The sequence below is a fragment of the Panonychus citri genome, unplaced genomic scaffold, assembly GCF_014898815.1.
Source record: "Panonychus citri isolate SS breed McGregor unplaced genomic scaffold, ASM1489881v1 Contig00138, whole genome shotgun sequence".
Taxonomy (NCBI): domain Eukaryota; kingdom Metazoa; phylum Arthropoda; class Arachnida; order Trombidiformes; family Tetranychidae; genus Panonychus; species Panonychus citri.
In genome coordinates this window covers 147,219-174,654 of record NW_026515543.1, presented here as the reverse complement: position 1 = coordinate 174,654, position 27,436 = coordinate 147,219, and the positions used below count along the sequence as shown (strand labels likewise).

Here is a 27,436-nt window from a genome sequence, read left to right as displayed (position 1 = left end):
AAATTATTATAATACTTATTGAATTTGTAATCCAAATTTCATATCTAATATGATAATAAAATAATCAACTGATACCAAACAATTAAGGTAACCTTTTAATTTGTTTGTGTATTTATTTATAAATTAGTGATTAACTAATGATAATATTACAATTTAGTGAGCCCAGCAAATGAAAGGGGCTCACAGTTAAGGATAATATTAGAATAATTTAGCTAATTGTTGAAGATGATCAACAATAAGTAAACCATTTTGTTACTTTATTATGATAAGTTAATAGGAAAACTTTTCAAATCTAATCTAATCGATAACAATTTAAATCCATAATTAATATAGTCTAACTTTTTTCATTCACTTCTCATATTAATAGTAATAATTATAAAGGTAAAGAGGTTCCATCAAGTAGTAAAATGATTTATGTAATTGCAATTAAATTCTGACAATTAAGGTAATAGTTGAAAGAGTAATTTGTTGACAGTAGTTGGTATTATTATTAGAAACCGATCCCTAGTTATCGTGATAGCATTTCTATCATGATAATAGCAACAAGGATGAGGGGATAATCCAACAGGTATATAATCATCTTGATGAAGATGAGGATGAAAATGATTATATACCTGAGTAAATTTCGCTGGTGATGAAATGTTATCGGTTAAAGGAAGTGACCGAAAATCTTGACCAGAAAGCTGATTATTACTTTTGGAACTTTTTTTTCAACCTCTGCCCCTTTTAATTATCAATCGAACTTGTAATTAGCAAAATGATTAGAATAACCATTTTAATCTTTTACCTTTCTATCCATTAGTTAGCATTTTCTTTTATCATTATATTTAATTATTACCGGATGATTGGTAGTCAACAATTAACAATTGACAGATCAAGTTAATAGATTAGTAAATGTCTTAATATCTTTTACCTTTGATCAACTAATATTTTTTTATTACTCTTATTAATCACTGTAAGTTTTATGGAGTTGATTGGTTACTTTGTTGTTGATTGTTCATTGATTGGTTTTGGTTAATCATCTTCCTGGTGATGATAATGATTATCTGGTCCAGGGCACCGGTCATTTGTTATTATTAAATTTCAAGATTAAATTGTTATCATCATTTGGCTCATTTCTCTTGTTCCTCTCATGGCGATTCCTATTTCGCTCTGCCCCTCCTTTTATTGTTTCTCCTTCATGTTCAATTGATAATTGACCCTTTTTCTGCTGGTCACTTACTTGATCTCTTTTCTTTAACATCATTTGCATAAATTATCCTATTTATTATTATTATTGTTATCTTTTTCTTTTCATGGAAATACTCACGTTCCAATCTATTCATCGTCTTTTTCACCTTGTTTATTGTTCACTGAAACTTTTTAATCATCATCATGTTAACGATAAAATGATTAGTGGCCTCATCCACTTTATCCTCATCATCATCTTCATCTTCATCTTCACATTGATCAATTTTTTTCTTCTCTCTTTTCATCAACACAATTGATTCCAATTGATTGACAAGAGGATTTTATCATCTTTTCCATTTCGTTTATAAAATTTTCGCCCCAAGGCAAAAGAGATCCGATTCTCTTTCGGTTTCTAATTCTTACTGATACTCATGAAAATTTCTCTCTATCTCTCTCTCTCTTTTCATGATACAAATAATCAATTGATCAAAAAGAAGAAGAAGAAAAAAGAACATCTAATTCATTATCTCTTGTATAATAAATCAGTAGACACGAACGATAATTTAAAGATAATGAGTAGCATGACCATGATGGAAGTTTAATTTGTCATGAAAAGTTGTAATTCTATGAAATTGATTGAAATCGATTGGTCAACAATTCTTTCAATATAAAAGCTCAAGTATCTCTTTTCTAAATTATCAGGAAAGATGCTCAGCTTTTCAATTTGCAATCGAATATATTAAAACATTCAAGTTGATTATCATTTTTCCTTTTAAATTCAGCGTTAATTTCACCCTCAGGGCATCTTATACACTCTTAAACACTTCGTTCTCTTAATTTTCTTCATCATCATCAAGCTATTTAAGTAACATTCAACTCGTTCTTAACTAAATTAAATTGTCCTTATTTTGATTACAACTTAAATGATTACACTCAGATCGTAATTAAACTGATTAACCTTGATTTGTATCAATAAATTTGCTCAAATTGATCATTTCAATTTCAGAACTATTAAATTATCAACTAACACTTAAGACTCTTGACAATTGTAACTTTAATTTCCTGATTAACAATTGAAACTTAATTTCATTCACTAATCATCATTGTTTTTTTTTGTATTTCATTGGATCCATGATTATAATTAATGTATATGAAAAAAAATGATAACCTAAAAAAATTTGATTCATTTTTGAAAATGAATGATCATGATAATCATAATTTACTGATTGTTGTTGTTACTGTTAACCCGATAAAGTTGCAATTAACTTTTTTTTTACTACTTTTTTACAATCAAATGATAAACTTAATGATGATTAAAGAAAACCGTTATATTTGAAACTTTTGATTCTAATTGAAAAACATGATCAAAACTCATCTCAAGGTGAAGATGATGATTAGACTTTTGCAAGAGAAGATGAAGAAAAAAAAAAGTTGCATGAAAACTTTTTAATTATAAATTGTTATCGATTGTTGATTAAGAAACAGAACTTTTTTTTCCAGGTTATCAGAGCTTTCTGATTTAATTTTGGAATGTTAATTGTTGTGAATTGATTATCGAGATTCACTTTAATATCTCGATAATCATGCTGATTGTGAACAATCAATGAACAGTTAATGTTTAACATCATCAATTCATATTCTCAATAATCAATATCCGATAGAAATTATATTATAATTATTATTACTAATTACTAGCTAATTAATTAATAGTAATTAGTGTTTATGTCTAGGTGTATATTAGTCTTAATTGTACTTTATATGTTAACTGTTCAATGATTATTGTTTAATTTTGATGGATTAATCATTGAAAACAACAATTAACAAATTAACTAACTATCATTAAAATAATTACAACGAAAAATTTGTACACATTGACGTTAATTGATTTGTTAGCGATATTGATTTTTGATCACTAATTGTTGTTCTCAGCAATTAAGGGGGTAATAATAGTGATTAATTGATCATCTCCATTCACAATTGATTTACTAATCACATTATTTCATCTGGTTAATTCTCAGCTACATGATTAACAATTGTAGACGATGTTTTAATTGTGATTGGTTGAAGTGATTAAGAAATATTTGATTATTTTCCTTCTAATTATGTTAGTTAACTTAATTGTTATCGATCAACAGATAAGACAAAGTGACAATTAACTTTAACTGACCATTTATATTTACTGATCATCATTTAATTGTTTATTGTGATTTCAAATCAATCAATTTGTAATTGCATCTTAATCATCAACAATCAAATTAATCTGTTCATTACTGTTAAAGTTGTGAGATTTTTTCATTTGTTTTTTTTTTCAACAATTCAAATGATTTAACTTATTTTACCTTGTGATTAGTAAATTGTTTCACTTTACCTTGTTAATTGAACTTAAATTTAGTTACTCGGGTAATTGAAACTTTCTCAATAGTTATTAACCTACAAACTACAACTAAATTTATTAATCATCGTAATCATTAAGCAAATTTAGCAAGTTTCCAATGCATCGATTTAATTTTGCCAATTTCAATACATTTAACAGTAACGATCCGGTGAGTTTTTAAACAATTTCACTCTTTTGATTACAATTTAAAATGATGATTTAGTTGTTGGTGATGATTAGATTGGTGAGATTAAGATTAACATTTAAAACGTTATATATAAGATGAAGATGCTTGAGGCTTTGAAATAAATTATTCGGGAAAAATTTTAGACCAAATTGATTGTGAATTGAATTGTTACTGAATCAAAATTGATTGCTAAGGTTTTTTTTCAACAGTTTCTTATATTACATGTTATAAATATAATTCAATTCTCAAAGTCAGGTCAAATCATATTAATATTACTTTCACGTTTCTGTCATCATATTTTTATATTCAGGAGATGATGATAATGAAGATGGAAGAGAGAGAGAGAGAGAGAGAGAGAGAGAGAGAGAGAGAGAGAGAGAGAGAGAGAGAGTTTTCCTATTTCATTCAAGAGATTTTCAGAGTTTTTTGTTTGGATTTTTTTTCTCATGGTGAAAACCCTTGGGAATTGATTGGAAATTTCATGGTGAAAATTTCGATACCCAGAAAGTTCAGCTGACTATTGTAACTTTTCATGTTGATACTTGAGGATATTTTCATGATGATGGTCAATAAATTAATCACATTCATCAGTTGTTCTGATTTACAATTGGGAAACTATTGGTCAATCGGCTAAGGGTTTGTTGTCCACTATCATCAATAAGATTGAGTTTAAGTTTATACTATTTATTGATCATCATTAAGATTAAAAAGATGATGATGATGAGATGCTAAAAGGGAAACTAAATTTAAATCAAATGAACGATAAATTAGCTCGCTCGAGGCAAAGGTCAAGCTACTTTTTTTTTCTTATGTTCTGATTCAGATTTGATTTAGATAATATTTGAAAGAATATAAAAAAGTATAAGAAGATAAAATTACAATCATTCTGCTGTATATTTATCATGTTCATCATCTTCAAGGTGTAATAACTGTAAATAGAAAAGAAAGAAAAATTTTAAAAGTTCTTGAACTTTCAGAAATCTAATCATGTTTGAATCATCATGAAATCTTGGCAAGACCAACTTATAGCTAATGGATAACTTTCAATATCAACTTTTCCTTAAGAGTCTTTTTTTTTAATATTAATAATAACCATTGGTCTGTAATTATTGGATTTCTTATCCTCAGAATCAATTAATATACAATAATCATGGTGATAACATGATGCTAAGCTGATCAATTACTTGGCTTTAATGACAAGGAAAAAAAAAGTTCTGATAAAAGGATATTACTTGTTAATGAGCATAATGAATTAACGGTGAATTTTTTTTTATTGATTCCTTGTGATACTTTGAGTTATCAAAGTAAAAAAAAAAGGTTTTCAGTCCTTAAATCAATTCATCATGTTAATAACCGTTAGTTTCACCACAACCGGCATCATGATGATCATTATTATCACCATGATGGTAATAACCAGAATCCATAGGTTAATATGAAAGGATGAACATAATCAACCCGATCAAAATATATTGGAAAGTAACAGATAGTTAATTTCAACTGACAGTCGATGATGATGATGATGATGATGATGATGATGATAAGGGAGAAAGGGGATAAATGATGAGCAAGTAAGATAGATGATAAGTGTGTGAGGGAGAGAGGAAGAGAGATGTAAACAAGGAGAGAGTGGTAAAAGGGAGCGGGAGATTAGGGAGACTCAAACTTGTTTGGGGCAAGTTGATTGTTAATTGTTGTTGTTGTTCAAAATTATATAAAATTATCCGTTAGTTTACAGTTAACTGTTGGACTGAACACCAACAATCAACAATCAACAGTTTCCATTTAATTGTTAATCAACAATAAGTTGATTAGTTGATTGGTGTTTTCATCTTGTATTACTTCAAATCGACTTGTGTGCCATCAACTAAATTTGTCGCCATAACAATCAAATTAAATTGCTACTATCATGAGAACGAGTCAAGTTCGAGTGGGTCAGCTTTAGATAAATGATTTTTCCTACCAAAACAAAAACAATGGAACAATTTATCAGTTAACTAATTACTTTGATCTTCAAAATGATTAACAATTGGATTAATTGACTAATTTCAATTTTCTTTCTGTTTCTCTTTTATTTTAATCTCTCAACGATAATCCATCTCATTGTGTATGTGTGTTGGTGACAACTTTTACTTTTAATCATTAATTTTGTGGACTATTTTTCTACCTTAATTGGACTCTCATTGGATTTTGGATTAATTAATAATTAATTGTGTCTAATTATGTCCATCAAAAATAAGGAATTGGCCGCTGTTGTTGAAGGCGATGGACGCAATTGGAGGGGAATCGGAATCGCCTTCCTGGTCATTCTGGTCATTTGTGGGATCATCGCTGTTGCCGTTTTCCTTTTAAGTCCCGAAATAAGTAAGTTAATTAACTAATAACCAGAAATGATCGCCAACAATTAGCCAAATGCTCATTTTAATTTGATTACCAAGGCAGCTTAATTGTTGACCGGATAAATATAAATATTATTATCCTTATTGTCCCCAATTTAATTGACTCTAACGGTTTAAATCAATTGGATGAACATAATCAATCAATTTAAATTTGACACAATTTAATTTAAATCACAAAGTTTTACCTTTCTAATCAATTAGCTTAAAGTTTCCAGTTGATTGTTGATTTTTTTTTTCATCCAAACTCACCAATTGTTGATTGTAAAATTGATTTTCCCTCTTCTCTCTTGATTGTTTATTAATAATCTCATGTTGATTAGTTAATTGTTTGAAAAACCAAACGAAGGGAAAATAAGTTTTTTTTCTATTTCCAATTAATCGGGGAAAAAAAGATCCAAAACAATTAACTTAATTGTAGTTACACTATTTTTAAGCTTACAAATCAAGTAAACAATTAACAGATACGAAACGTAACTTAATTGTTGATTAATTGCTTCTGTTAACTTGATTGACAAGAGGAAATAGAAAAAAAAAGTCAACAACAATCAAAACCATCTAATTGAATTGTACTTTCTAATTGGGATCAACTGAAAGTATAACAATTAAATTTGAAATGGAATCAAATTGTTTATGATGAATAATTAAGAAATTGTATTAGTTAAATTGTTCCCAATTTTGTTTTACTATTAATCACAATTAACCATAGGTATTATGAGAAGCCCATTAAGGGAAAATTTGATTGCTGATTAATCACTTTCACAATTAAATCTGATGATCATCATCACGATGATATTTTAACCTTAAATTGTTTCAATCTTTAAAACATAAACTGAATTAATTTGATTACTATTAATTTAAAAAAAATCTCTGAAACGTTGATTGTGATGATCAAATTTTGGCTAGAAAACAAAACAAAAACAATCAAGTTAATCACAATCAGGAAGCTTATTAATTTTTATCATTTCCAAATCAATACCAAGTTAAAACATTATGATAATTATGATCATGATTTTATTTTCATTTAGTTAATTGCAATCAACCAGTAAGTTAATCATTAACCATTAGATGATGATGATAATAGTAATCAAGATTGTTAACTAAATTAACCAAATTATGATGATCAACACAGAAAAGTAATTAAATATTACCAGTGGAGAGAAAACTTTTTTTTTTCTTTCAAAATTTTGTATATGATAATTGAAAAGGAGGAAAAGGAAGTTAATTGTTAATCATTTAAATCGAATTAGTTTTAAATTGAAAGGCTATTGAACTTTAATTGTTTATTTATTTATATTGTTACAATATTTACATTTCCAATGTAATGATCATGAAAATTTGAATCACATTAATTAATACATTATGGAAAACCAAATTAACCCTTTTTCCTTTTAATTGTTGACCATCTTTGGTTAAATTGCATTTCAAGTCGATAATCAATCAATTGATCAACAATTTACTTTTTTTCCCCCATGTGATTACCTTGATAATGATCATTGGCACTTAATGGATTATTATTGAAAGGAAAGGTAAAACTTTACCTTAAATTGTTAATAGCAATTACTTTTACTATTTAAGGGATGATAATGATGATTACCATTAAATGGCGCTGATCATTAATTATTAATTATCATTTGGTCATCATGAGTAACAATAATGATAAAATTAATCGATTGATTGTTTATTCAACTAAATTCTTATTGGTTAAGTTTAGACTTTACAATTTATCATCGATATGAACATTTAATTGTTGGTCAATTGTTTCATCTTCAAGTTCAAATGGGATGAGAATCAACGGTGATGGTCAATTTATCCTCATCTTTTTTTCATCTAATTTTATTTTCTCTTCTCTCTCTCTCTCTCTCTCTCTCTCTCTTTCATTCTTATCTTGATCTTCCTGATTTCATGATGATGATGAACTAAAAGTTACCCTTAAAAAGCACACAAAAAAAGACGAAATTGACCTGAATGATTATATTAACGGGGCCTTTTATCCTCGCCTTTTTAACGGATCTTGGCTAACAAACGATCAGCTGATTTATAAAGATGAGGATGACAACCTTGTTACCTGGAACATTAATCAGAACACTTCAACACGAGAAACCTTTGTTCCAGCATCATTTTTTGTAAGTCAATACTAATTAACTAACAGAATCATAATCATAATCATAATCATCTTCATCTTCATCATCAAAGTTAAATTTGCATAAATTTACAATTCTTGATTATTTTTCCCTCTTATAAATATTATGTTTTCATATCAAGAAGATGATAAATTTGCATGATGATCAATATCATCTTTATCCTTGTCTCTTGTATCATCCACTTACCCTGGTCAATCAATTTTACACAAAATTTTCATGGTGTGAAAAAGGTGTGTCCATGTTGATGAATGTACTTGTATCTCAGCTCATTTACCGTTATTTTTGCTCTTATTTTCCTTAAAGTGTTTATGTAAATCAGTATCACCCAAATCAACAGATAATGGAGATAAAGTTCATTAGACCGGAAGTGTTTCTAATAGTTATCATAAACTTATGCTTTAATCTGTGATAATTTAGTCAATCGATTTCATTGGAATCTGATCAAAATTTGAAGAGAGAGAGAGAGAGATTTGAGATGATTTAACTTTCTCTCAAGTAGAAATTGAGTTTCTTTTAGTTGATCTAATTTTATGTTATTCATGGTGAAGATAAATGAATTAGGTGATTATTTTTTCTCTCTCTCTCGTCTTTTTTTTAAAACAATTTAATCAAATTTTCCAATCAAACTTCCTGTTTCCTTTCCATCACTTGAGTAAACCTTCATCACTTTGATTATGTAAATGGTAACATCCTCATCTTAATTATCACAACAATTTGCATCTACTTTTGAATTTGCATTTTCCAACCGATTTTCCTCACATAATCTCACCTGAGAATTGAATAGTTTTCCTGAACATTTGAGGTGGAAACTTTTGTCCTCAGCTTATTAGTTTAATTATTTTCTCGAAGCAAAAAATCAGCAGAAAATTGTATCACATTCAAAGTATTTGAATAGTTCAAACTGGTTAGCATCTTAGGAGAAGACTTTGAGAGAGAAAAAAAGTTCCAGGTAGGTGGTTATATTATTCAGATAGTTTGTTGATCCATCATCATGGTGAATGCTGAGCTTCCCTGAATGGAAACAATAATCAACTGTGTCTATAATTAGTTTCCATTAGATGTTATCAGAATCAGTTCTGTGTCTTGGTAAAAACAAATACCAAGGGAAAAATAGACTCTCTCTCTCTCTCTCTCATCATGTTCAGAATTATGAACATTATCATCACCATTATCATTTACCCTGGAAACAGTTTTATCATGAGAGAAAAAAGGAAAATGCAACAAGGTTCCATTTTCCATCAATATCATTAATATTGATCTCTCTCATCTCTCCAGTCTGATTCATTTGATCTAATAACATGATCTTTCATGATTACATATTGAAACTTTCTCTTTCTTTTTTTTATTCATCATCATCATTGGAATCATCTTGTTCAGCATATTCACAATGTTCAAGATTTCACCCTATCAGCTGATCATCAATATCTATTGATAAAACAAGATATACAAAAGGTAAAGTGTTGAACTTTTTTCTTTGCGATTCAAGTTGATCATGAATTCATTTCAAAAGTAATTCAATTCACGATGAATACACCTAAGTAATTTAATCTAAATTTCTCTCTCTCTCTCTCTCTCCTGATTCTGAACATTTCAGATCTTTCGTCACACTTATACAGCAAAGTTTAAAATCTACAAAATCAAAGATGAGTAAGTATTAATATTAAGTACAAAATCAATTCCAATTGAATAATGTGACCAATTTTCGTCAACTGATTCTAAATTGATGGTGAATTTTTCTCGACCCTCAGTGAGTTGATTCCACTTTCACCAAGTCCAAAGCTACCGGATGCCAGGTTACAATATGCTCGTTGGGGACCTAAAAAAGATGACCTTGTATTTGTTTACAATAACAATTTGTACTATCAGCCATCTGTGAATGCCCCAAGTGTCCAGTTAACTCATGATGGTAACGAATCTGTTATTTACAATGGTATACCTGATTGGCTTTACGAGGAGGAAATACTTTCCGATTCAAATGCAATCTATTGGTCACCTGGTGGTGAACGAGTGGTTTACATACAGTTTAATGATTCTCAAGTGGACACAATCGGATTGACCTTTTACAATGACTTTTTACCTAAAATTTATGGACTACGTTATCCAAGAGTAAGATATTTAATATTATTATCAGTTGATGTATCATTATTATTATTATTATTATCATTTTCTTTTCTTTTTATCATGAGATAATCTCAATATTCTGGGAATCACAGTCAGAGAAAAAGTTACAATATAAATATATATTTCATCACCTTGGATTTTATGAGTTTCCCATGGACAAAATTAGAGCCATCATGAAATGAACAAATGATTAGATAGAGAAAATTTCTCATTCCAAGCCAATAGACTGAATAATCAGGATAATTCATTCTAATAATATCGAATGATAACAATTCTCATGATATTAATATTTACTCTTGGAACTTTTTTCCCATATGGAACCATGAATCTCTCTCTCTCTCTCTCTCTCTCTCTCTTTCTCATTCTATGAATTCCAAATTATTCTTTAGGTTTCTCATATTGTTCAGTAGATTTCCTATTAGAATGATATTTTTTTTTGTCTCCTTCAATCAGGAAGAGGTAAAAAAATCTCTTGGAATCATTTTTATATTAATAATGAACTTTTTCCTTGGTCTTTTATTATCATGATGATAAAAAAGGTAACCAACCATGATGTTGATGTAGCAATTTAAACAATTCACTTGTTCATTAATAATTATGATTCACATGATGATAAATTAGTTGGTTCGAATTGTCGGTTCGAACTTTTTTTTCTTCATCAGAACTTTGTAATTTTTTTTTCACTATCAAAGTTTAAAAGTTTTCTTAATGAAATATTAAATTGATTCTATCATGAAAATGGTATCATGAGTTGATGGAAACTCATTAATCTTATGTAATAGTATGTACTTAGTAATAGATCAGAAAATTATCTATGGTTGTTATCGATTTCGAGGTTAATTTTATTAACGTTAGAACTTTTCTATTTTATATTACACTTAACTTTTGAAACTTTTCTTTTTTCAACTCCTCGAACTTTTATTCTGATTAATGTATTAGAATCGTTAATCTTGTTCCATTACCCTGATTGTTATCATGATAATACTGAGTCGCTCTTATCCTTTTTTACTATCATCGTTATTATTATTATTTTGTGGTTAATATTATTCAAGTTGATTAATTTGGTTCTGTTAATTGTTTTAATTTAGGTCGCTCGTCGTAATCCCGGAGTTAAGCTTACCTTGATTGAGGTGGATTCTAGTTTATATTTGAAAATGCAAGTCCGTCCTCCTCTACTTATACGGAACTAGTAAGATATAAACTCGAGATTAACTAATCTCTCTTTCAATGTATAATAACGATATTTTTTAATCGATATTTGGTTTTTTTTTCTTTATAATTCAAAGTCGCGATTATTATGTCACTGATGTTACCTGGATTAATGCGTCACATCTCAGTGTTACTTGGTCATTAAGAAGTCAAGATATTTCTTTGGTCAGTCTTTGCTCAGATTCGACAGGTTGGGACTGTATCAGGGTAAGTTAATCAGTTGATTATAATTAAGAGATTTTCAATATGTACTAATGGATTGATTTTTTTTTGTTTCTCCACCAATAAGATGACCTCTTTTAATACCCTAAGAAAAGGTTGGCTTGAGTTAAAATCTCCCGTTTTTGATGACACTGGACGCAATGGTTACATTATCGCACCTTCATTGCAAGATGAGCAGCATGGATCTTATCATCATATTTGTCAGTTCTATATAAGCGTGAGTATGACCATGGAAATATTGACATGTCATGAAATCTGAATGAGATATTGATTAGAGAGAGAGAGAGAGAGAGAGAGAGAGAGAGAGAGAGAGAGATTCTTTATTCTAACTCAAGTTAATTAGTTCCAATTGCTCATTATCAGTTCGAAGATTTTGATATTAACGAAAAAAGAAAGTTCTTTTTTTCTCTCTTCGAGTTTGGAGACTTAAGTGTTTCGAGTCATCATTTAGAACTTTTTTTTTGCCATTTTCATTCGAGAGAATGAAAAAGGTGGAGAGTTAAAGTGAAAGTTCTGAGAATACGAGAGAAAAATGTTCAAGTATAGAAATGAAATTTACCAAGAAAAGTGTATAATATAATTGAAATTGGATAAAGATTCAGTTCTTAACTTTCATCCATGAGTTTGTTTACCTTTATATTATATGAGGAAGGAAATTTCAAATAAAAGTTCAACTTGAAATGAGATGATAAGATTATTTTACTCTTCTTCTTGATCAACACCCCATAGATTCCCATGTAATATCATGATTCAATATGAGAGTTTCAACTGATGATGAGAATCAGGGATATTACATTTATAAGGTTGGATTTGGAAAAAAAAAGTTCATTGATAATCATTGAAGGATAAATGAAACTGTAAATTGATTTCAATTAAAGTTGTTGGATATTTTTTTTTTCATCACTAATTAGCAAATGGAAATGGAAATCCCTTCAGGTATTAGTAAAGCTCATTTTCATGATAACACTCATGGAAATTCAAGTTCATTCATGTTGATTTAGAATCAAATGCTTTCATTGTAAAGAAATGCAAATAATAACAAAGCGAAGCAAAAAAAACCTCATCATAGCCAAGCCTTAATCTTTAAAGTGGTGACAAATTGCCTGAAGCAATTTAAAAAAATTCAATTGTAATCCAACCTAAATAATAATAAAACTCATCAAAACTGAACTGGAAGCTCAATTAAATGAAGAAACAATTTCAATACAATCAAATTTATCAGCAATTAGCAATTAGCATTTCTTGTTATCATTATTGATGGAAATTTAATTTCTCCTCAACAATTAGCAATTTAATTTCAATTCAATGGTTTTAATACTTTGTTTAAATTTGTTTACAATTTGTAACATTTTATCAGATTTTAAATTAATTCAGTTAATAATTGAAGATGTGTTTAATTAGCAAGAGCCCAAATCAATATGAAATATTAATGATGATGATCAACATTAATTACTAATTATAATTTTATTATTTTTCTTCTCACATTTAATCATAAATCATTTTAATATATAAACTTTTCCACCTTGATATATATGGACTAACAATTGGAAATCGGATTAAAACAAATGAACCTGATGACCTACAATTAATTATCAAAAACTAATTGATCCAGGTAAACACGGAAGACAACTTTATAACTAGAGGTTTATTTGATGTAACAAGTATTATCAAATATAATCGTGACTTCTTGTGAGTATTTCAATAATCCATGAACTGAATTTGATTGAAATTTTCAGTTATATATTAATTGTATCATTTTTCTGTATTAATATCATAGGTATTATCAAGCAACTTTACCTGGTAAACCAGGTGAACGTCATCTATTCAAGGTTAATGTTTATACACAATATGTTACCTGCCTTACCTGTGATTTAAAGGGTTATCAAGGTTCCAATTTAGAATCAGTGAAAGATTCAAATTCCAATACTAATGATTGCCTTTACTCAAGAGCCTTTTTTAATGAAGATGCATCAGCTTATATACTCTCATGCCTTGGACCGGGAATACCAAGAACTGAACTGAGAATCACTAAATCTAATTCTCTAGGTAAGTTTGTCTCTTTCCTAATGGTCATTCATGGGAAAGGATCAGAAAAAAAAGATGAGGATAATCATTTATATATAAAGAAGAGAGAGAGAGAGAGAGAAAAGGATAAAGGTGATTCTGATAACAATCTGGAAAATAATATCCAATGAGTGACTTGAAATCTCACCACAGGTACACAGAAAAATACATGAGACCATGAGAATGGTGAAGATAATATAAAAAAACAATAGATTGAATCTTCCAGGTAATCCTACTTTTGGATCTGTTGTTTGGTTCAAGAAGATTTTGTTTTTTTTTCATGAAATATTTTTCTTTCTATCATGAATATCCAACTTTACCATGATTTGAATTGAATTTATAGTTGCTTATCATGTTGATCGTTTAATATCACTTTATCTTCATCATCATGATCATTATGTAACTTTTTCGTCTCTTCCTTTTCTTCCTACTCAAGAGCCAGAACTTAGCTTAGAAAAAAAAACCTCATTGTCTTTACCAATGGGTGGACTTTGGGTTGAAAATAATAATGAAGATGAAATTGAACGATTATCATGATATCTTTTGGAACTTTATCTTTAACCATGATGTTGTTGTTGATGACGATGATTAAGATGATGGTATCTCTAGTGTCTTTGACTGTATTTGCTGTTCATGTTCAAGGAGCCATGGAAAAGGGATTATATTTGTCATTGTCATTACTTTTTGTGTTTCTTCATGTAGTCGCTATCATGTTTACTTGTTTTCATCTTTTGCAATCTCAAGCAGATACTAAATTGGCCCCATGGTACATGGTGGTTTGATGATGAACATGATGAGGCTCAGGGAAAGGGAAGAAAGAGAAAAGATTGATATTAAAAAGTCAAAAGACTGAGAATAAAAAATGATATTGTTTCCAAGTGAGAGATGATAACATTTTCCTTTGGTAAAATTCCCACTGAACTTTTCAGAAACCATTTGTTTTTTTCACCATTAATTTCAGCAGATAGTTAGTCAGTCGCTCGATGATAATTCAATTGATTTTTGCATGGAAGATGAAATAACAAGGGATTACAATTTGTTACTAGAGAAAACAAAAGTTCAGATATTGTTTATATTTTATATTATCGAAAATGCTATTTGTCATTCATTTTTTTCCCCTCCCCATGATTAGAGTTCAGAGGTTATTCAGATTCATGTTTATCTTTCATTTTATCCAACAGTTGACAAATTTAGCCCTCAAATTGCTGTCAAATCATTTAAATTTGTTTATGTACTGATTGTTGATTGGAAGGAAAAAAATATGATTCAGATTCAGTTGAATGTCTGAGTTTGAGTTTCATGATAAATTTCCTCAAATTCATTTGATTAATCGTTTTCAATTAGAGTTTAATTTGGTGGGACAATTTAATTTGACAGAAATAGGAATATATTACCATTGGGAACTGGATTAATATACTATTGGTTAAATTGTGATCATTTGATCAACTTGATTAAACATTATCAACAATTTGAGGTGTAATTGTTTCATTCACCACCCACTGACTCCTTTTTTTTCATGGTGATTTGTGTATGTTGATGATAATCCTCACGAGGAAGTTCAATTGAATCAAATGGAATTGCAATTAATGTCACTTATCCTTCAATAGTCTGTCTTTTCCGCTTTCTTTTTATTCCAACTTTATTTTTCCATTTTCCATTTTTCATCTTTTTCATGGTGACGATAATTTTTCTCAATTTTATATATAACTTTTTTTTTCTCATCATGTTCTTGATATTTAGTGACCACTCTTCAACCCAATGATGCCCTACGAGAAAAGGCTGACGAGCTTTTACTGCCAAAGGTCAAGTTACTCCAGGTTCCAATTGAAGGAGGTTACAGTAAGTTGTAAAGACGAAAACTCAGATTCAGTTATATAATATTTTCATCTTCTTCAATTTAACTTTATCTTCTTCTAGGTGATTTCATTCATCTTTTGTTTTTTCTTTACTTTCTCTCTCATATTCAATCAATCATTCACCCTCAGGCTATTTTATCAGCTTAATTCTTTTCTTTTTACCTTAACTTTTTCATATCTCTTGTTGTTACTTTTACCTTGGCTACAATATAAACATTTCTATTTTATATCATTTTCTCATCTTCCATCATCATCTTCAGTGTCTTTCTGTAAATACTTTCATTTTTTTTTCATCCCTCATCTTCCTCATCTTCATTTTGCCGTCTTCCTCCGTCTTCATGGCTTCTTCCTGATGTTAACCTGGTTTTCTGGGTATCATATCATCCTCTTCTCTGTTTAATTAATCTCTCTCTCTCTCTCTCTCTCTCTTTACCTGTCAAATTAGTGTAAAGATAAGATGAAGATGATGATGAGGAAGACATGAAAATGATGGAGATAGAAAATTGAAAATAGATAATAACTTTGCCTGAAGCTTTTCCGTTTCCAAATCATAGTCTCTTAATATGTAAGGTGTTGCTACTGTTTCCGAATTCAATTCAACAACTGATGAACTTTTTTTTTCTTCATGATAACCAGAATTTTCCTTTTCAGTTTGATGTTTGACTCATGTTAATCTGATGTATTTACTAACTGAAGTTTTTTTCTTCTCTTACTCTTACTTATTTGACTTTAATCTTTCTCTAATTAAGATGCTAGTGTTAAATTGTTACTTCCTCCTGGATTGCGAGAAGATGAGATCACCAAGTATCCTCTTGTTATCAATGTTTATGGTGGACCGGGTACTCAACAGGTTACCAGTAGATTTGATATTGGTTGGGGTCATTATCTTGCCTCCCGTCGTAGGATTATCTATGGGATGATTGATGGAAGAGGAAGCGGAAATAATGGTGTTAAACTTTTATATGAGGTTTACAAACGATTAGGAACCGTTGAGATTGATGATCAAATTGCAGTTACAAGGTAATTAAAATGAACAACAAAAACATCAAACAAAAAAAACGACTCCTGATGATTAGAAATTTAAAATTAATAGAAAACAAATTAAATTTGATCAAATTACTTTTATTATATAATCAAAATATTAGAATCAAAAATTGCACTCAATCAGTTTTAGTTACTAAATTCTAAACTAGATGGAGCCACCAAACAGAAACTTTTACAATTTATTTTTCGATTTTGAATTTTTTTTTTTAATCAATTTGAACTTGTATTTTTTATCTCATTATTTTGCTTTGGATTTACTTAGATATCTGGTCAACAATTTACCTTATATTGATGCCAAGAGAGTTGGAATCTGGGGCTGGTCTTATGGCGGGTATGCGACCACAATGGCCTTGGCTTCGGAGCCCACGAGCCCAGGTTTCTCAGAGCCAGTGTTTTCCTGTGGAATCGCTGTTGCTCCAGTTACAAGCTGGTATTACTATGGTGGGTAAATCGATTGATTGAGCAAAAAAAAAACGAAAAACAATTTGGTCAGAGTTTTTAATTTCATTTTTTATTCTATTTTTCTATCACCCGATTCAGATTCAACTTACACTGAACGATACATGGGACTACCAACTAAAGAAGATAATATAATCGGCTACACTAAATCCGATCTTATATCGAAAATTGGTAATTTGAAAGGCAAAAATTATCTTCTAGTCCATGGAACTGCTGATGGTAAAGATTATAAGAAGAATTACTTTCTTTTCCAAAATATTTCAAATTAATATTCTTTATTCATTCTCCCATTTCTAGATAATGTCCATGTCCAACAATCGATGCTTCTAATGAGAGCATTACAACGAAATTCGATAATGTTCCAAAGTATGATTTACCCTGACCAGAACCACGAACTACCCCAAGTTCATCGTCATTTATACCGAACAATTGAATCTTTCCTGTGTGAATGTTTCGACCTTGGAACCGTTTACGAAGAAGTGGGTCTAAGAAGACGGCGAATAATTAAAAAGGAATATTCTTAATTTCGATAGAGAAGCAAACAAAAAAAATCAAACTTTCTTTCGAACTACAATCAAAAGAAACCAACAAATGATTTCTAATCAAAAAAAAGAGAGAGAAACAAATTCAATTGGAGATATTCAAATTAACTTATTCTCCATCTTTGTCCCCGAGATGGTCATCGTCATTGGTCATCCTAAATATTTAATTTCTCCCTCTCTCATCTTCCAATTTCGTGACTAAGCTCGTCATCTTTTCAAATGTCCCTCATTTCGTGCTTACAACAAACTCGAGCTTATCTAATGTACTTTTATCATTCAAAGTTTTAGAAAAAAAAAGTTCTATTCAAGAACTTTCCATCTCTCTTTCTCTCTCCCTCTCCCTCTCCCATTTAATTCAGACATATTCTGTTATTACTTGTTGTTTTAATTAGTAAATCAGAATCAAGATAATTAATAACAACACCAAAAGTCATCAGAATGCCAAAGATGAAGATTATCATGTTAACAATGAAACTTAACAGCTGATCATCAACTTCCTTTAAAAACAACAACAAAACAAACTAAAAAATTATAATCTATTTTAATGGAAAACTTTATATATATTATATTGTCCAAGCAATCAGCTTAATTGTTCAAATTGATTGCCATCCAATCATCAAATAATTATTATTACGAATTAAACAAAACAAACAACAAAAAGTCCAACTAATATATTACTATTATCAAACTGCTGATTAATTGTAATGAAAATCATGTGTAATCAAATGTAATCATAATTCACTTTGTAATAATAATAATAATAAAGTTGTTAATTGTTGTCATTTATCATGATAATGAAATAAAAGTTATCACTTTCTTGAGAATAGCAAAACTGACCATTCAATTGAAACCCTTAGAGGCCAAGTTGATATGAAGAAGAAAAAAAAAGTTAATTTTCTGTTTGAATAAGGAATCGATAACTTTGTTGAGTATTATTTGTATTTTTTATACAATTGATTGATTTAATTGTTGATATGATTTTATTTTGCCCAATCAATTGCAAAGTAATTCCGGTCAATAACAAGTTAATGGTAAAATTATGAGCTGATCAATTTCAACTTTCCTTTCCAATTCAACTCAACAAATTAATGATTTCCAATTGAGGATAATAAATGAATGGTAACATGATAACATAATAATAATTTGTTTTCAGTGATAATCACGATAATAATATTGATGATTCTGGATCATGAATATATGTATATATAGATATTGAAATTGGCACCTTAGTTATTGTTATTATTGGTTTTCTGGTCATTGTGCTGGTGAGCGTTGTTGGTGCTAAGGTAGTTAAGGTTTATGTGCGTTTGTTTCAATTGATATGTGGATTGGGTCATTTGGGTTGATGAACTGACCATCAGACAACAATACTATCATCGTCCATAGATTCAAGGGAGCAATTGGCCCCATCCGATGAGTCCCATAATAGGAAAGTGTTTTTCTTGAATGGCATCGATATCCGACTCTGGCGATTTCCTCTCTCAAGAAATTGAGTGGCCAACAGGACGATGACCACTAATACATAGACAGCAACAACTGCCTATTTTATGTAAATATAAAGAGATTGGGAGAAAGAGAGTGAGAAAAAAAAGTGATAACAAGCTGAGAATTCAAATAAGGACCAAATTTTGACAACTAAAATCTTATTGTAATTCTGAGTCTTTGGAATATTTTTTCATTTCAATCTTTTTCCAGAACTTCTCATTAGTTTCAGTTTAATTATTGAATTTCACTGAGATTAATTATTTAAATCTCTTCAATTTTCAATGAGTTTCAATGAGTAGCATCCAAATTCTGGGTTTCAGGTGATGATAAGCTAATATTGATAAGATTTACATGAATATCGAATTGCAACAAAAAGTGTTGATTGAATACATTATGTAGATATTTACTTATTCATTTATCGAATTGATAGAAAACTCCTTTGGGAAAAAAGGGAAAATAGTTGCGAAAATATTCAAATTCACAATTTCCGATTGATGGAAAAGGAATAAGTTGAAAGTTCTAACAGTTTCCATCCCATGAACAGTGTAGAGATGAAATTCTCTTAATTCTATACATTCAGTTCTACTTTGGAAAAATAAAGTCGGGGAAAAAAAGAAACAAAAAGGGAAAAGTAAATACCCTGTAATCTATAAGTTTATTTTCTAATATTTCGAGATTTGTTTCTCTTTCTTTGCTATAACGTAGCGAGTTTTTTTCCTCAGTAACTCAGCCACTGAACCGAATGAATTCAAAGAACTTTCTAAAGTATATTATTAGCTTTTCCATCCTCATCCTCATCATCTGCCATCTCCATTTATCTCTCTCTCTCTTCATCTAACTTTCAGCTCTCTTTCTCTCTCTGTCTCTCTGAATGTTTACCCAAAAATCCAAGCAAATGTTTGCTTAGCTTCTAATCTTATGTGAGCCTTGGAGCTACATCTTCAGGGGAAAGGTTCATTTCCATGAAGACGACACTCATTTGGATGACATGGATTTTTTTTCTTCCCAAATGTAATATGTTATTATTAATGATTCATCCAGAGATAGGAAAATGTAATATGTATAAATATCACATGGGAAGTTAATTCTGTAGCACTTTTTTATCCGCCCTGTTCCATGATATCAAAAGTTCTGAGACTGATTAAATTTCACAGAATAAGGTATAAACCTCATGATGATAACAGTAGTGTATCAATTCAACTGTTGACCTCGAATTTTAATTTCAACCACAATCTATTAAAAAGGAAAAGTTGTGATATTCAGTGACAAAAATAGCTCCGGGACATGATAATCTTTCATCGGATTTTGATCATCATTATTATCTGATGATTTTTAATCAACATAAAATCAACTGGAAATTCAATGAATAAGGTATCTCACTCCTTTTTTTTTCACCATCATATTATTGTTCAAATGCTTCAGGGTATTTTTTATCCATGGGAATCAACATTTGACCTTCATTACATATGCTCAAGATATCACTCTTCCTATTTCATACTGCATGATGGCTCATGATATACATCAGATAGTTAATATCATGGTGAATTGATCATCGACCTCATGAAAATCAATCACTTGCATGGTGATCAATAGGTTGATTAAAAATCAATCTTGTTATAATATATATAAGAAGAAGATGATCAAAAAGGTTTATTGAAAATTTCTGATCAAATTCCGATAATTTTGATTGATGAATCGTTTAATTGTTCATCACCTATCAGTTAACCACACCTTCAGCTAATGGTTATCTCACTTTCACCCTGTGGGACATTTTTTTGCGTGAAATCGCAATGAATTTCAAGATCCATTCGAACCACCTACTGAATAGAGATTAGAAATAAATTCTCAGGTGATCCTGAAAAATGAAATTCTATTAAAATCAGAACATTTTCCGAGATGATATTGAAAGAAAAGTCTTTGAAAGTCATGCGATCGATTCTTTGTTTCATATCAGTTCAATCTCAAAATTCTGCGATGTTATCTAACTTTTTGTCCTCAAATTCATTCACAATCATGTCTTATATGTACCATGAGATTATAAAATGTTCATGACAAGATTCATGATGTTACAGTTCCTATGGCAGTTTGATCACAAAACTCTCTTACCTGCAGTTTACTTAGGTAATAATTTTCTCTCAATGGTCATTAAATACAACATGAAATGTTTACGAAATTTTTTTTTCTTTTAGATTCGATCCATGAAACAATCCTTTCTAAACTCTGTTGATCGATAAGCTCTGATGTATACCATGATAATGGTCAGAAAGTTGGTCAACAATTGAGATTTGAGTCTCATGGAAACTTTACCTTAAGGCTAAACTTTATTATGAACAAATGATGGTTATCATTACCTACCAGGGAATCATTAGAATCATCATCATCATCATCATGAAGAGACAATTGAGTAAACTAAGAGCCTGAATGGTGATGACTTTAGGTAAACAGATGAATTGATTTCAAGTTTATTCTGAGTTTTATTTTCCAATAAAACAAGTATAAGCATCATCACTGTCATAAAGAGTATCCAATTATAATGATTTCATGTGATTATTCAACATCATGATGATCTCATGATAGTTTACCTATTTATAAACTTAATTGGATCAACTATTTTCAACAACAATAAGCAATCAAAGTTAATAGACTCAAATTTGATTAACCTTGATATTCACATTATAATAACAGCAACAAGAAAATTATCATCAAACTAATGATTACATGAAGTTAGCATTTGCCTGAGATTGACCAGCATTTAGGTGTAAATATATTGATTTCATGATGGATCATATCATGTAGCATAATAAACATTCAGATGATTATGTTAACGATCAGAATCCAATACGTTTTCTTAATACACTTCGGTTCCATTTCAATAAAAATTTTCACCGAAATTTCAATTTTTATTGATTCACTGAAAGTTATCATGCAAGGTAAGAAAAAGAGAGAGAGAAAAAGTTCAAATGAACATTAAGGAGAAATGAATAAGAATTCAGTGAAAAATCAATCCCAATCACCATGAAAATATTATCATAAACCTTATTTCAAATGATATTTGAATCAGATTATTCAAAAAAGTTATCATGGTGATAATCATAATGAATCATTCAAATTCATATACTGTATGTATTTACATGATAACACTGATAGGAATAGATATTCACAACAATATTGACGATCTGAAATCTGAATTTATCATGAAAATAAAGTTATAACTCATTTCAATGAATCTCAAAGTGTATAAATGTTAATTTCAATATCTGAGCTCTAATAATAAGCATCATGATAATCATCTTCATGATGATGATGATGATGATGACGATGATAATAATACTCTACCAATACTGCGTATGAAAAGCTTAACTCAATGAATATCATAATTCTGGAAGGAATATTTTTCTCTCCTTTCTCCATGATAAACCTTTTAGCTCTTATTCAACCCTGACGAATCAATCTCATGAGATTTATCTACCTTTTACTCTGAACTTTTTTTTCCACTTTCTTCCTATTTTCTTTCAATGATAATAATTACCTTGATTATATGTTTCTTATTTCCTATCATCGAGAATCAGAATCTTTCTCAAAGATTATCACCCAAATCAGATAAAGATTAATCATTACGAATGAGAAAAAATATAAAATAAAATATTGTTTCAACTCTCAAGAACTGATCATCTAAATGAATTTCAACTAACACCCAGTTCCAATCGATTCACTGGAATAAAGTGTAGAAAGAAGAAGAAGAAGAAAATGTTCAATATTGGAATTGGTTCAGTTTTCGATTTCATGATACTTGAGAATCTCATGAACTTTGACTAGAAATTGAAAGTTATCATGTACTTAGAGGATAAGAGTTCCTTTGGAGTTACATAAATTGTTACTGATTTTATTTGATTATCTGATAAATCGACATGATATATAAATAATAATGATAACAAATAAATGAAAAAAACAAACATCATGGTAACATGATTTTCTTATTTCCATGTAAATATATTATATATATATGATATTGAACTCACCGAGATATAAAGAATCGTATCTGCTGATTGAGTTTTGATATGAATCTGATATAATTTCCCATCTTTCCCTTTCTCAGTAATATCAAAGGGAAGTCCCAAAGGCAGAATTTTGCAAAATATTGAGTTTCTGTTCAGTTTCCAATTGGATTTGTTCATCATTTATCATGGATATTTTTTTTGTTCACCATGGAAAGATGAGGAAAGAAAAATAAGATAATCATAATAATGAACATGAGTAAATATTGAAGATGAAAATTGTGATAAAAAGGGTGAAGGAAATAAGAGATGAGAAGAAAAAGAAAAAAAAGAAAAGAAAAGGAAAATTAGTTATTATTCATTTTACTTGGATTATCAGGGTGAAGATTCAGTTCATTTCATGGTGAGTTCATGAGCATAATTTATATACATAATAGATACAGTTTTGTATGTGTTCATTTGTGAATATCGGTTATGATTAATGATTCATTTTGATTGCAATTAGTGTCAATCAATTGAATTTGAATGTTTCACTCAACTCTCAGGAAATAATAATATTCAATTGCTTTTAGTTTTTCACCATCATCATCATGATAATTGTTAATAATCATATTTACCTGACAAGATTAATCATCTTCCCGATGATTATCAATCTACCTCTGAATTTGTTTCAACAGTTTTGATTATTATTGTGTCTATCTTTTTGTTTGTATTACCTTAATTATATCACAATTTGGTCCAGGTAATAATTTAATTTGAATCTGTCACACTTATGATTGATTAATTAATCATAATCAGAAAGGGTCATCATAATTTATCATCAGATTGTTTAACTTTCAAGTGAATCGCCATTAATTTTGATAACTCAACCAGACAGGTAAAGGATTGAACTTTTGTCCATGAGATATTATGCTCATCGCCACAATGAACTGTTCAACTTTTTTCAAATATTGAAATTTCCCATGAACCTTAATCTCAGTGCACCATGAAATTCATGTCATATATAAATCATGGGATCAACTTTACGGTTTTATTTTTTATTTTCTCCTCATATTTATGAATAAAATATACTTTGAATATGAATCAGTAGGTCATCAATAATCAGATTATCATGATTGTAATTTAATTGTAATCATCAATCTGAATTATATTTGAATGGAATGTTTATTTTTACTCAACTAACACTTTGAATCTGTTCATTGGTTCATGATAAATCACAAAGAAAAAGAAAAAGGTTCTGGTGAATTGTTGAAACTGAAAAATGGAGCCAAATGTAATCATGAATTCAGTTGGTTTCCATTCATTCATGATAATCTTTTTCTTTTTCTTCTTCTACTGGAATGAATTCTAAACCATGATACAGAATTCAAGTTCAAAAATGGTTGGAGAAGAAGAGAAAAAAGTTTCAAGTGAATTGGTGGACAATTTGACCAACAGAAAAAAAAGTGAACAGTTTTAATTAAAACTCATGATGAATTTCACCCAATATCAGAATCTATAGTGAGTAGAAAAATGGAAAAAGTTTGGTCACCTTTCTTCATATCTCAGGAAGTAAATAACCTTAACCCAAATAAGAGTAAGAAGAGGACGAAAAGAAAATACTGACCAAGGTCCAGTTACTCTCAGAATTGATCAGAAAAACAGAAGAATTGAAAATTCTATTGGTTGAAAGTTGAGAATTGTAATCAAACTAATGAACATTCAAATTGATTGTTCTCATTTTGAAATAGATAATTTGAAATTCAGAGTAAATTGAATTGAAGAGCTTCTTGGTTATCGAGTTGAAGTAGCAAAGGGAAAAAAAGTTCTGAACACAATTCAGTTGACAGATTAGATTAAGAAATGAATGAGGAACAAAAAAAAATATTAGTTAACCAAAGTAAATTAAATGTTGAAGTGATAAATTTATGAATACAATTTAAATTACTTCCATGTACATAATAACTTTAATCAAATCTATATTATCATAATTATACTTAACTAAATAAAGAGACTAACGTAGCATTAAATCAACACAATTAACATTGAGAAAATAATGATTTCGATTTGATAAAATCTCAATTTTCATGAGCTTATTCAGAATTGGACTTGAAATTTTGTTTTTCTTGCAACAATTCAAGTGAAAGGGGAAAAAATTTTGACAATCAAATGATAATCAGTGAACAACAATTAGATGAAACTGGAATAAGTTATAATAATAGTAGACATCATGATGAAGAATATGTTTTGCATGATGAGTTGAATTATTTTTCTCTACTCGCTTATTATTATAATATAATAAAGAATTCGTAAGATATAATTGAACTGTTCAAATTGTTCAAATTTCTCATTGAGAATTCACCTACATCTAAATAAAAGGAATAAGATGAGAGCATTTTCCAAGCGAGTTTGCGCTCAGTTGGATTCTTATATTATATGGAAAATTGTTCTAATAAAACGACAAAGAAAAGTCGACTGAAAATGCTACAAAATGGTTACATAATCCAAAGAAATAATCTCATGTCAATCGACGGAAAATTCAGATTCAATGGATGAGATTTTCCATTGGAACTCAGAGAGATAGAAGTACGAAGATGGAATATGAAAAGAGAGGGAGAAAGAGACATGGAGGAAGGAAGGAAGGAGATAAAAGTGATCACCATGAAAAGAATTATTTTAATTATAATCACTCACCGATTCTCAGTTAAACTACAATCAACTTCTCGTTGGCTCAATGGAATCGTCATTTGAACTTATATATAAATGATATTTTCTCTTGAAACTATTATCAATCCGCAAAGAAAAGTACACAGTTATTATTATGATAGTTAATCACAATTCTCAGTTCAGGTTATCGTTTTCAAACATTATATCAATGAGAGAGTTGATGGTTTACTACTTTTTTTTGTTCTTTCATGATTCAGGAATTGGGAGATTGAAACCTGAGGCTGCGTATCAACGGTTGTTTATTCATGTTATTTTCGTCCTCTTATCACCATCATGATCATCACCATGATCCTAATTCTGGTCATTCATTGTAATCATGGAATAGGAAAAGTAAAATTTTTCATTTCATTCTACTCAGAACTTTTTGAATAACTGTAATCACTCAAGAGAATCACCAAGATAACAATAAGAAATATGATTAACCGATTCATGATTTAATTACTTAATTATCTATTTACCTGTTCAATTGTTTTTTATCTTTTCTTTTTTTTCCAAGTGTAAAAGTCTATGAAAACAATGAATAGGATAACAAGAAAAGGTAATTGATTGATTAAAGATTAAGAAAAGTTAATGGTTACTTAATCTTACCAATGATTAATAGATTAATAGTTGATTTAATTGTAAGTTTTTTCCTAAAGGTAAAAAGAGTTGATAGTTTTTCATTGAAATGTTGATAATATTATTAGCAAATATCAATCAATCAATCAAGTCAATTGTTGGTTAATTTATTAATCTATTAAAATGATATTTACCGTTAGATGATCACGTTTGATTTCATATCGTTACTGTATATTGATTAAGTGGTTAATTGTGACCAATGGGAATAATAATTAATAACAATAATCTAATACACTTTGAAAGTTTGTCAAGGTGTGTAAATTTTCAATTAAATCAATACGATGATTTAGATTTTGTTGATTGATTAACAACAACAACAAAAAACACACAAGTTGATTATTTATTATTATAATGATACCTCAAGGATAAATTATATCATGAGCTGATCAAGGTGATGATTAACAAGATGATTAACTGATACACTATTATGTTACCATGAGCTTTTATTCAAGGACAGATTAGCACAATTTAATTAACTCTAAATTTAAACAGAGAAAAACAACAATTAGAGAGAGAGAGAGAGTTAATTGTTACCGGTGGTATGAGAGAAAAAAACTCACTACTAATTAGCAATTAAATCTAATAACTTGTCGTATTATGATTAAGATTTTGAGAGAGAGAGAGAGAGAGAGAAATTAAATAGGTAAAGTATTATTATATTTACGATAATATTAAGAATCGTATTTTTTTTTCACGTGAACAATTTGATATTTTAAGCGTGATGTGAATGAGTTACATTGACTCACCTTGATTGTTGTACTAACGAAGCAACAATTTAATAATAATAATACACTTCAATCAATTTAAATTGATTTACTAAAATTGTGTAAGGGATAATGGTTGATCG

General features: G+C 29.2%; 2 protein-coding genes across 4 annotated transcripts in view; one reads left to right on the top strand and one right to left on the bottom strand.

Annotated features, from left to right (window-relative positions):
- LOC128393407 (dipeptidyl peptidase 4-like) overlaps positions 1 to 18,325 on the top strand; it is a 32,389-nt gene extending 14,064 nt beyond the window's left edge. For 2 of the 3 annotated variants that reach the window (XM_053353582.1, XM_053353581.1), the window contains exons 2-16: positions 5,969 to 6,092; positions 8,051 to 8,250; positions 9,646 to 9,720; positions 9,863 to 9,915; positions 10,017 to 10,374; positions 11,478 to 11,578; positions 11,676 to 11,805; positions 11,888 to 12,037; positions 13,433 to 13,509; positions 13,598 to 13,866; positions 15,625 to 15,723; positions 16,490 to 16,760; positions 17,047 to 17,225; positions 17,325 to 17,462; positions 17,541 to 18,325. In XM_053353582.1, the coding sequence (XP_053209557.1) occupies positions 5,969 to 6,092; positions 8,051 to 8,250; positions 9,646 to 9,720; positions 9,863 to 9,915; positions 10,017 to 10,374; positions 11,478 to 11,578; positions 11,676 to 11,805; positions 11,888 to 12,037; positions 13,433 to 13,509; positions 13,598 to 13,866; positions 15,625 to 15,723; positions 16,490 to 16,760; positions 17,047 to 17,225; positions 17,325 to 17,462; positions 17,541 to 17,767 (2,451 nt within the window). In that variant the 3' untranslated portion in view covers positions 17,768 to 18,325. Of the gene's footprint in view, positions 1 to 3,485; positions 3,714 to 5,968; positions 6,093 to 8,050; positions 8,251 to 9,645; positions 9,721 to 9,862; positions 9,916 to 10,016; positions 10,375 to 11,477; positions 11,579 to 11,675; positions 11,806 to 11,887; positions 12,038 to 13,432; positions 13,510 to 13,597; positions 13,867 to 15,624; positions 15,724 to 16,489; positions 16,761 to 17,046; positions 17,226 to 17,324; positions 17,463 to 17,540 lie in introns of those variants that run through there. The other variant, XM_053353584.1, reaches the window with a different exon arrangement.
- A 93-nt stretch (positions 18,326 to 18,418) lies between these two features.
- Positions 18,419 to 26,375, bottom strand: LOC128393412 (uncharacterized). Its single transcript, XM_053353589.1, has 3 exons — positions 25,939 to 26,375; positions 23,290 to 23,416; positions 18,419 to 19,325 (listed from the first exon to the last, which is right to left on the bottom strand). The coding sequence occupies exons 1-3, from the start codon at positions 25,989 to 25,991 to the stop codon at positions 19,143 to 19,145; spliced, it is 363 nt and encodes a 120-aa protein (XP_053209564.1). The 5' UTR covers positions 25,992 to 26,375; the 3' UTR covers positions 18,419 to 19,142.
- Between the last annotated feature and the right edge of the window lie 1,061 nt (positions 26,376 to 27,436).

Excerpts from the sequence above, each read along its gene's own strand:
- LOC128393412 (XM_053353589.1), bottom strand. The coding sequence starts at position 25,991 with ATGACGATTCCATTGAGCCAACGAGAAGTTGATTGTAGTTTAACTGAG. Across the intron at positions 23,417-25,938 it reads TGTAGTTTAACTGAGAATCG|AAACTCAATATTTTGCAAAA; the intron begins GTGAGTGATTAT and ends GAAACTGAACAG. Across the intron at positions 19,326-23,289 it reads ATACGATTCTTTATATCTCG|GCAGTTGTTGCTGTCTATGT; the intron begins GTGAGTTCAATA and ends TACATAAAATAG.